The 11,286-nt window shown below is 40.5% G+C and overlaps 1 protein-coding gene across 3 annotated transcripts in view; it reads left to right on the forward strand.

The window, feature by feature from the left end:
- Positions 1 to 11,176, forward strand: part of LOC133026582 (NEDD4-like E3 ubiquitin-protein ligase WWP1) — a 29,313-nt gene extending 18,137 nt beyond the window's left edge. For all 3 annotated transcript variants that reach the window (XM_061093467.1, XM_061093466.1, XM_061093468.1), the window contains exons 12-25: positions 316 to 370; positions 661 to 745; positions 1,656 to 1,784; positions 2,205 to 2,277; positions 2,386 to 2,457; positions 3,260 to 3,348; positions 3,576 to 3,735; positions 3,900 to 4,033; positions 5,081 to 5,221; positions 5,312 to 5,432; positions 6,222 to 6,326; positions 6,512 to 6,608; positions 8,069 to 8,141; positions 8,485 to 11,176. In XM_061093467.1, the coding sequence (XP_060949450.1) occupies positions 316 to 370; positions 661 to 745; positions 1,656 to 1,784; positions 2,205 to 2,277; positions 2,386 to 2,457; positions 3,260 to 3,348; positions 3,576 to 3,735; positions 3,900 to 4,033; positions 5,081 to 5,221; positions 5,312 to 5,432; positions 6,222 to 6,326; positions 6,512 to 6,608; positions 8,069 to 8,141; positions 8,485 to 8,584 (1,434 nt within the window). In that variant the 3' untranslated portion in view covers positions 8,585 to 11,176. The remainder of the gene's footprint in view (positions 1 to 315; positions 371 to 660; positions 746 to 1,655; positions 1,785 to 2,204; positions 2,278 to 2,385; positions 2,458 to 3,259; positions 3,349 to 3,575; positions 3,736 to 3,899; positions 4,034 to 5,080; positions 5,222 to 5,311; positions 5,433 to 6,221; positions 6,327 to 6,511; positions 6,609 to 8,068; positions 8,142 to 8,484) is intronic.
- The last annotated feature ends 110 nt before the right edge of the window (positions 11,177 to 11,286 follow it).

The following is an 11,286-nucleotide window of genomic DNA, read 5'->3' on the forward strand; positions in this document are numbered from 1 at the left end:
GTGAGGGTCCCTCTCCCACATCTTTGATTTGAGCGGTGATGTCGTCTTCATTGATGATGATTAGCTTACAAAACAAATCAAAAGACAGGCAGCTGGGATTTATTGAGCAGTAACCAGTCACAGAGCCCTTTTTGCCAACACATCAAAACAACATTTTTTGATTCTTTTTTGTTTTTCTTTCGGAAACGTATCCACTTTTCCTGTGGAGGAATATATATTTTTTATAGTTTTTTTTGTTATATCTCACACATTTGGAACACTTTGTCCTCCTTTCCTGGTGTTTTCTGAATGGATTTGTGCATCCCTCCTTTCCAGGCATCCATGATGTCTGCTGAGAATGATCCTCTTGGCCCGCTACCTCCTGGTTGGGGTGAGTTCACATTCTCATACGTGTCTCAGGTTGTACTGTACTTGAAGTAAGTAAGAAAATGACATAATGTATCAGTTCACAGCACATTGGAAGTACAAATGCTGTGTGATTATGTTTTGTTACTTACACTTCTCTGAACCTCCTTTGCTGAAAATCCTTCTCTTAGCTGTCACTGCTGATTACAGATGGCATCTTGTCATATAATCTGGTGATAATCGTTTTCCACGTAGTGGAGCACAGTGTCCATTCTGTCTTTTAAACTCACGATCCCTGTTTGTGTTTTATCTCAGAGAGACGTGTTGACTCGAATGACCGAGTGTACTTTGTGAACCATAGCACCAAGACAACGCAGTGGGAAGACCCCCGAACCCAAGGGTGAGCTCAAACCAACAAAATAGAAAGGATGGAAACACACACATTATAAAATGTACATCATTAATGTGTATTTTGTGAGTACAATGGAATTAAACAGGAAAATAAAATGAGTAATTAAATATCAGAATGTTTAACATCCTGCACCATCAACCTGGTTTGCCAACATTTACTTTAAAAGTCAAGTTCCACCTGCTTAGACCAGCACCAACCAGTTCCAGGATGTTCTCACTGAAAATATTGGAGGGGCAAAAATGTAACTGTGTACATTGGGTTGATAATTGGGTCTGTATTGATAAAAGTGAGCAGGATCTTCACATTATTAACGGTCACTAACAGTAATTGCTCAACAATTTTACTAAGCTGTAGAATAAACCATTTATCCATTCATCTATTTATCAACAGGTAACCTAGTTTCAGTGAAACAATGATTTATGGTTACATTTAATCTACAAAAACACGATGTACAGATCACTGCAACTGTTTTCATTATCTCCACATTAAGATGAAAAATATTTTTCTTTTACAATCTCTCTTGTGTTTTGCTTTGTCAAAGCACATTCAAATCAATATCAGTAACTAAGCCAATGTGCTTCACTGTGCAACAATTTTAGTTTTCATGACCTAAGTCAGCAGCTGTAGGATGCTAGATTTGTCCACATTCTCTTTTGAGGAAATACAAACATAGTTATTGTGCCACTTAACCCCAAGGGTAATGCTGAACACAAATATTTATGTAAACTAACGGCATAATTAATGGAGTAGTAGTAAGAATTAGTTTACATTAGGGGTTAGGTTAAGATTGAACATTTAGTGGTGATGGTTAACATAATAATGAGGGGCTATGAAACACATAATGTCAATGAGTGTCCAACCTGGGATAGTTAAACACATATTTTTTGTGTGTGTGTAGGCTACAGAACGAGGACCCTTTGCCTGAAGGTTGGGAGATCCGATACACAAGGGAAGGGGTGCGCTACTTTGTGGATCACAACACCCGAACCACCACCTTCAGCGACCCACGCACTGGAAAGTCCTCTGTGTAAGAACCCAGTTGAAAATCAATTTATTTGTTCATGTGTTCTACATTACATGTTACCTGAAGCCATGACAGGGGTTGTATTTGATCAATAGCCTGTAGAGCTGCAGCATAAAACACGTTTACTAGGACCAGATGCTTTAATTTAGCCAACATTAATGTAGTTCATGTGCGGTACAGAAAAATATATATCCACTGGTATTTCATTTTAGGTTTGTATGTCACAAAGAGGCGTTCAGGGAAATCAATATGTCGGTTAGGAAAGTTTGACACATGTGTGTTCCATGAAAACATACCAGGGCACATTCCACATGCGCCCCATTTTTCCATTATATGGTGAAGGTTCATGTCTATAGAAAAAAAACTTCTCTCAGATTACACCTACTACATTTTGACCTTTATAAATATTTTTGTTTACCTCAGCACTAAAGGCCCTCAGATCGCTTATGAGCGCAGCTTCAGATGGAAGCTTGCTCATTTTCGCTACTTGTGCCAGGTAATTCATTTATTTTTCTCACTCCATCGGTGTGTTTCTTACGCTCAGTCACACATTGAAATCCTATTTTTGCAGAATGCATTAATGTTTCCTCCTGTCATTGTACAGTCCAATGCTCTCCCAAGCCATGTGAAGATCACTGTCTCCAGACAGACGTTGTTCGAAGACTCTTTCCAGCAGGTAGGAGGATCCCTCAACCACATTCCTTTTGTAATTTAAACGTACTAGTCCAGTGCCGTTCTAAACGTGGTGATGCTCGGGAGTCAACTCGTCATTAGTGAATCCTCCTTAAACGCTTCTAAGATATACTGTTCCTTTTTATTGTTTGTGTGTTAAATGATGTCTGTAAAAACTACATCATTCGACCTGCTCTATCTGCAATGACGATTTTATGATCAATGTTTTTAATTACATGAAACAGAATCTGCTTAATTTCTGTTCACTTGTTTGGGTCATATATAAGTTTGTATAAGGCTGTTTCAGAGGTCTGTTAAGCAATCTGCACAATCCTCAGACCCAAGATCACTACTTTTCAAAATATCAGCTCTTGTAATTAAGCTTGATATTTTGCAGCAACAAAACTAATTTGCTTTCAGGGTTAGGGTTAGTGAATTTATGAATGTTGTTGCCATGACAGAGATCAGCACCAGCGACTCCCATGAATAACTGTCTCAGTCCGATATGGTGAAATGAAAATAATCAAATGGTAAAAATGATCTGGTGGGACAAATATTATTTCTTACAGGCCAATTTTGGCCGAAGGGCCGCAAGTTTCTGGCCACTGCTGTAGATTATCCCAGGACAAACAAGAAGACATGTTCAGCTTGGTTCACAGGCTGAATGCACGCTGCCAACACTGACTGACTGCAAGAACCTGTATATCTTTGATAACATAAATACTTTATGTTCAAAAGATTTATATGCCTGTGTTGTAGCTGATGTTATGTTTTAACCATCATAGGGTGCGTTTTGTGTCATGTAGATCATGGCGCTCAAGCCTTACGACTTGAGGAGGAGACTGTACGTCATCTTCAGAGGCGAGGAGGGTCTCGACTATGGTGGCTTAGCCCGGTAACTAAAACAAAACAAAAAGTTAAATGTGAAATTCATTGCAAACTACCTTTCGGAAAATGTAAGCAGTAACTGATCATGTGTTCCTTCTGACCTTGTCCCATGTCTCATCCTCCATATTTTCCTCTTTCTTTTCCTTGGCTGTTTCTGTTCTAATCCACATCCTGGTCATTCTCTCTTTCATCTTTGCCTTCTTGTCTCCATCTATCACTCACCTATTTTTTCAGAGAGTGGTTCTTCTTGTTGTCCCATGAAGTGCTGAACCCCATGTACTGTCTGTTTGAGTACGCCGGTAAGAGCAACTACTGTCTGCAGATCAACCCAGCGTCAGCTATCAACCCGGACCACCTCTCCTACTTCTGCTTCATAGGCCGCTTCATCGCAATGGCAAGTTCACGTACTGGCCACACACACACAAACAGATTAAGTAAAAACAGATGTATGGCTTTGTTATTTTAAACACAAAATACGGAGAATGTACACATCTGATTATTTGTTATTTTCAGATTCACAGTCATATAGCCTTATGCTCTTGTATATATTTTCCGCAGGCACTTTTTCACGGCAAGTTCATCGACACAGGCTTCTCTCTGCCTTTCTACAAACGCATGCTGAACAAGAAGCTCATCCTCAAAGATCTCGAGTCCATTGACCCAGAGTTCTACAACTCACTCATATGGATCAGGTAAATTGTCTACATGACCTTCAGTGTGGCTAGAAAGTTAAGCTTAGCGGCTTTCAGACATGCACTGATCTCCACAGATCCTTTGTATTTTCTCCAGAGGAAGTGCATGTGTCAACTAAAAGTCTGAGTGATCACATGATCTATGGCCGCATTAATGGATTATAATGGTTAATGGTTATAAGCGGAGTTATTGTGTCACTTCCAGCCTCTGCCTGCTGCACCTGGCTGCTTCACCTCTCGTTTGAATAATGCGAAGGGTTTGTTTCTGTTGTGAACGCGTCTGTGCAGAGAGCCTCCTGCTGTGTTAAGCATGTGTGAAAGGAAAACTCTGCAAAGTCTGTATCCAATTCTCTGGATTTGACCCACAGGTCATGTCTGAAAACGACTATATTTGAAGTACATAATCACGTTGTAACTTCAATGATCACATTACTTTCAAAAAGCCAATTTATTCTTGTTGACTTCATGGTTTTAAATATCACAGCACCTCACTCTGAAGGCTCCTGCCTCTGGAGCCTTTGATTAAAGAGCTAGTTTGTGCAGTCTTAATTCAATTAGCCATTCGCCTGGAAGACAAGACACGTTTGTCTTTAGTGTATAGATCAAAATCTCAAATATATGTCAGGGGGTTTTAAGGGCTGTACACTATACAGCACTCACTGTTTTTTGACATGTGTTTTGAATAAAGAGAACCTCCACAATAAAACACCTTCAGCAGGCCAAAAAAGGGATAAACCTCAGGAAAATAACTGAAGGATGGATCCTTCTTTCACATACTTGTCAGAAATAGAACAAAACTGTGATGGAACAGGATTAAGGAAATCAAGATAACACCTAACATTAAGTCATAAGTCATAAGGTTTTCGGAGTGAGGAATGGTGACCGAGGAAAACGCTGTGACACCAACCACAAAAAACTACAAGTATCGGTTCCCTAGCGGGATGAAAGACTAGAGAATCTAGTAGGAGGCGACTCCGATATCTGCAGATAACACTATATTGCCCTCTTATCGTAGTGTGACAGCAGCATGATCTCATGTCTCCTCAGGGACAACAACATTGAAGAGTGTGGTCTGGAGATGTTCTTCTCAGTGGACATGGAGATCTTGGGAAAGATCACCTCGCATGACCTCAAACCTGACGGCGCCGACGTCCTCGTTACTGAGGAAAACAAGGAGGAGTATATCAGGTTCAAATGACCGTTTTACTGTAACAGCAGTGATATATGTAACCTTTGATATCAGTCTTATTGAGTAATTGCTTTTTTTTTTTTTTACAGTCTGATGGCAGAGTGGAGGTTCTCCCGTGGGGTCGAAGGTCAGACCAAAGCTTTCCTGGATGGCTTCAATGAGGTGGTTCCACTGCAGTGGCTCCAGTACTTTGATGAAAAGGAGTTGGAGGTGAGTGGCACTGTGTATTTTAATCCTCATAATCTACCCCTCTCCCCAGAGCTTTATCCAATTGATCAACATGGTTATTTTATTGTGATTTTCACGAGGATAAAAGTTATCTTGCTGTGAAGGATATCGGTTTGTTGGATTCCTGAGAGGCCTTGTTGATGAAGGCTTTTTGAAAGGCAAACGAACAGTTTGTGTCCATAAAACCAATGTAGGCCTTGGGCATGTTCACATTTTTCCTCAGCTGACGCCATAAAAACATATGGAAAGTAAAAAAAAAGCAGCTGCTCTGAGTTTGGCCTCCTATATATACAACATGAATGAGAGAATGGAGCACAACTTACTGTGGACCTGATGCAGCTGATCAAACTAATAACAGTGTTAATATCTATAATTCACAGGTCCAGCTCTTAAGTTTGTCTGTAGACTATCAGTCAGTACTAATCACCAAGCAGCAGAGCCAAAACTCAGTGTTATATTTTATTATTTCCTACATTTGTTCTTTTCTTAAGTTTCTTTATTTTTAAAATTTAATAAACTAAATAGAAAAAAATTATTTTAGATGTAATCCTGTTTATGCCTCATTTTGTTCTGTGTAGATGTACCATTTCTTAGAACAACACATGTGGCTACCTGCCAGCACTGGGTGTCAGGTGGGTCCTGGTAGCAAATAGCTTTTCAGGTCAGGTAGGAGGGGCCCGGAGGCATATGGGACAAATCCTGTTCTGCCTCTGTTTGTGTGCCCTGTTTTCACCATGTCATCTTAGTACTTGTCTGTGTGTGTTTATCCAGGTGATGCTGTGTGGCATGCAGGAGGTGGACCTTCAAGACTGGCAGAGGAACACAGTGTATCGTCACTACACCAGGAATAGCAAACAGATCATCTGGTTCTGGCAGGTACAGTCACATCAACACAACACACACTTTGTTTCTATAACTCTTACCCTCCTGAAGAGAGGAGCAGAACATTCAATGGTACTCTTGTTGATCAGGGTCCTAGTGTGTGAGTTGATATTGGGTCTGTCTGGTCAGTATTGTGGGGATCGTGATTGACTGTGTTTGTTGTCACTTCCTCGCTGCAGCTGGTGAAAGAAGTGGACAACGAAGTGCGACTGCGACTCATGCAGTTTGTCACTGGAACCTGCAGGCTTCCTCTGGGCGGCTTCGCTGAACTCATGGGTCAGTGACACTCACACACACAAAGATTAACATGCAACCACTCAACCATATACTATACACACATACAAATTATAAGTATGTGCACGGTTAAACATGTTTTAAGCTTCAGCACCTACAGTTTACAACAGTAGAAACGACATTAAAGAGCCATGTCTTTTTATATCTTTTATATCTTTTTATTTTATATATTGTTTTTTTTTCTTATGTGTGTTGTATTTATTGTATTTTTATGTTTTTTTTTCCAACAACCAGAGCAAAATTCAGGTAGGTGTAAACCTACTTGGCAATAAATACATTCTGATTCTGATTCTGATTTTTTTATTGATTTGTTGGAGATACAGTTTTGTACACACATGCTGCCAAGCGTTAAGTGATCAAATGACACTGGACAAATAGATGAAGTTAAACTAAATCATTAAACTTAATATTTCGTGGAAAGCAATCGATGAAATGTCATCCAATGTGTTTTGAGACATTCGTTTGAATCTGACCACAGAATACGCTCCTGTATAACTCTACATCTATCCAGTTGTTTTAATCAGCATTGAAATCATCAATAATAACATGTTTGTCAGCTCCACTGGAGCCAGAACAGACCCAGCTTCATATTTGACAGATGAGGTGGTGGTTTCGTCTCATGAGCTGCTTCTTTTCTCTCTTTTTCCTGTCCATCATTTTGTCAGCTGCTGTTGTCTTTCTGTATTTGTGAATCGCAGCCTGGTCTCTTTGAGGTTTACCACTGGTTTGTATTTTGTGGTGAATCCTCTAAATGTTTTCGTCATTAAATCTGTCTCTTGCTCATTGATGAGGAAGCTTCTCTGTCTACATTCTGGAAAGCGTTCTTGACTTGTGCAGTCATTAATTCCTCTCTCTCTGCCATGTTTTCCCTCTTTTGAGCCTCATTATTATCTTATCCACTTATCCAGTCACCTCTTCACTCCTCATACTTGCAGACAACTCCAGCTCTATCTATATGACAACTGTCAGTCAACTCTGAGCCACTTCTGAGCTTCTTTCTCCCGGAACTATTGTTGAAACGACACGGCTGCCAAGGAAGTGTCCAGTTAGATGTAAACCTGTTCGGATTTATGCTGAGACTGAATGTGTCAGAGGTTGAGGTTCCGAAAAATGTCTTGAGACAATTTTCTGGAAAATGTGCAGAACATGGGCAGAGCGTGCAGTAGGCAGGAAAGGCTTCTGCACCGTCGGGCCAAATTACCAAAAGTGCTTGAATCTTAGTGTTTTTCCAAGATGACGTCTTCATTTGCGTCTTCTATGCATGTGACACCTCTTTTTTATTTTTCGTTGGTCGTCACTCAGTTAATTGTCCTTCTGTATTCTCACATGGGATCACTCTGACATTTTATGGACATTTTTACGGAAAAGTTTCCAGAAAAGATCTGCCGTAACTGACGCGGATGGCTGCGTTCTCACCTCTTTGCATTCCGTTTGCATTGCAGGAAGCAACGGGCCCCAGAAGTTCTGCATCGAGAAGGTGGGGAAGGACACGTGGCTTCCTCGGAGCCACACGTGGTGAGTGGAGCTCTCCACCTGGGATTCCTCCCACACACCGTTAGGCCCGGATGTTATTTAATTATATTCCTTTTCACGAGGATTAACACAAATTAGGTTAACTATAATTCAATCAATGAAATAGATAATGAATGGGAATGATGGCATGACGCAAGGGGAAAACAGTGGAAGTAATAAGCAGTAAGTCAGACACTGATTGGAGATGCATCACAATTAATGAAGGAAGCTCTTAATATCCCTGTGCTAATATGTAATCAGGGCTTTGGAACAGAGCTTATAACCAGTCAATGTTTGAATGTGCTTGTTTATACTGATCGTTGGTCTTCACCTTTGGTCTTTTCAGTTTTAACCGTCTGGACTTGCCTCCCTACAAAAGCTTTGAACAGCTGAAAGAGAAGCTGCTCTTTGCCATCGAGGAGACGGAAGGATTTGGCCAAGAATAGAGGGCGGAGTCCTCGTCTCTTTCTCTCCTTCCCCCTTTGCTGTTTAATCATTCAAGTAAAACAAACTAAAAAACATAATTGCACAAGAAACCCACCAATGTATATAAGCTATTTTCTCATTTAAAACCAAATTTTAATTTGCAGCATTGATTTTGCTGCGGTCCCTCATATATTATATGACACCCCATCGTGAAATATGCAAGAATTTAAGCATTTTTTTTTCCGCCTCTGATTGAAAACAGAAGTCCTGGATTTGTTTTAATTTCCTCTCCACTGCTGACTGGCTTTTTAAAACGGACTGAACGCGTTTTTGAGAGGATTTTATTGTAGAAGCACATTCTACTTCTAAAGCTCTAGTTCTATAGAGCTTATAAAATGTAAGGGTAGTATTGGGGTCTGGTGCCTGAATTTATTTCTTTCCCTGTTGGACCCATAGTAATTGTTAGTTGTTGTTTTTGTTTTGTTTTTGCGTGATTGCATGGCTGCCTGGGACGATGACCATCATCACCACCACCACAGATACAGACATGTAGAATGGATCGCTCTGTCTCTGAAATTGCTTTTTTAGCTTCCTCAGCTGAAGGTGTTCAGGATGGACTGAAGCAGAGGAGACTGTCCCTCAGTGGTTGTGAACACTATTGTCCTGTTTGGGATCAAAACATGAGTTGGGGAAAAAAGACTGCAGTGTAAAGCTCCTGCACAAAAGCTACTCTATCAAAAATGAATAGGAAAAGGAAAATATTCTTAATTAAAATATGAAAGTGTGTGTTTCTGCTTGTGTGTGTGTGTGTGGTGTCAGTGGTTTGGAGGTTTAAAGCTAGAGACACTGGACTTAGACCTTGACAGCAGCCTGCTGCTTCAGCTTTGCAAACAATGCACACAATGATAACAAGAACCACAGCTTTTTACTTAAACATTAAGCCGAGAAAAAAAAGGCTAAAACTGATTGAGTGTCCCAATTGTTGAACACTTGGCGAATTCTCTTTTGTTGCCTCTTGGAGTCTGGATGTGTCTCCAGTCTGTGGTTTACAGAGCAAACAGAGAAATCACATTTACTTCAACGTCTCCGCTGGAGGTATCATGCTAAATGATGAATTTAACCATTAATATAAAAGGAAACGTATGATTATTTTGTGATTAAGTCCAAAAAAGGCCATCTAAACATTCATTAGAATGTTTTTCTTTCTCTACATCTACACGTGTACTGAAATGAGCTGTAGTCAGCTTCTTGGATGTGAACTCCTGGCATGATTACAAAAATAAGTCCTTATCAAGTCAGCCGATGTCCTCGATTGTCACTGTTTGTTTAATTAACCATTAAAGCGACACTAACGTGCCACAGACCAGACAGTGCGTGTGTGTGTGTGAGTGGAATCATTTCACAGTGGAAGCCTGAGGTCTGTCTGAAGCCTGAGGATGCACTGCATCAATGTGCATTGTGTGTTTTTTGTTCATGCTACGCCTTTATTGGTGGCTGGGACGTCCCACACGAGGGATCAGAATGCAAACGCCACAACACAACTGCAAAAGTGACATCATTCATTCAGCCCATTTCCTTGTCAACATCCATTGTCACTCACTTCCGATGTGATTGTGTTTTCGTTGTGTAGCTTTTGTGGTTGTGTTGTGGGGTTTGCATTCCTGTTTTCCTTTAATGTGCTTGTGTGAGACGTCTCGGCCACCATACCTCTCTCTCTGCCTGATCCTCTTTTCCACTAATGCTTCAGGGGATGTGCTGTTTGTCTTTTCGAAATGTCAAGTTGGACTCCATTGTTTCTAAGTGAGAACTCTGGTGTTTATTCTTTCTGTCAGTGGTCTAAAACAAAACAAAACTGATTTGTCAGGGGCAGGCCATTCTCGTTTTCTACAGCATCGTGTTTCTCCGGATCACTGCGAACAGCAGCAAGCTGCTCTAGTGCTTTTCTAAGAGGGGGCTTGTGATTAAAAGTCAAGTTATCAGTCTTGTATATAACGTGATGATGAGCTGTCCCTGAGGAAGAGCAGCGAGGAGGAGGGGACGCCTGTGTCAAGACAAACATTTACTGTAGCAAAAGGAGCCGACTTTTAAAGAGAATTCAAGCCGCATAACTTTGTGCTTCCTTTTGAACAGAAACCTGTAATCAAAGAAAATCAACTGTATGTGAATATTCATTGTATAAAGATAATGAAAGTAAATAAAGTACTTAAATATTATAATTAATTACACAGAGCCACCACTCCATTGATGGACATCTGTGATGCCTTTGATCTTATCAGAAATAGATGGGACGTTTCAGGTCGCCTGATCACATCCAGGAAGTAGACGTCACATGACCTGGAGCGGTGCAGCTGTTTTATCGGCGGAGTGTGGAACAGTGCAGCAGGTCACCGAAACTCTGCCGACTGCGCTACAGGCCGCCTGAAACTCGTCCAGACTGTAACATATCGCGTGTAGATACACACTGTAAACACCACCTACACTGTACAGAATGCCCCTTTACTGGAGACGATGTGTATAGAAGATTCATTTTTAATCTGCTTTCACCCATTTTAAATGAAGAGAGATGGATTTATGAGATACAAATAAATAAGTGAATAAACTCCCCTCGGTGAGCACGGCTGCTGTCTTTTTTTCTTGGTGCGATGGGATAAGAGGCGTTCAGCTCAGAATTCACAAAAAATTAAACAGAAAGTTTGTTTTATTCTGGTCTATAAAAGACAAT

Source organism: Limanda limanda, chromosome 20 (genome assembly GCF_963576545.1).
Source record: "Limanda limanda chromosome 20, fLimLim1.1, whole genome shotgun sequence".
Classification (NCBI taxonomy): Eukaryota; Metazoa; Chordata; class Actinopteri; order Pleuronectiformes; family Pleuronectidae; genus Limanda; species Limanda limanda.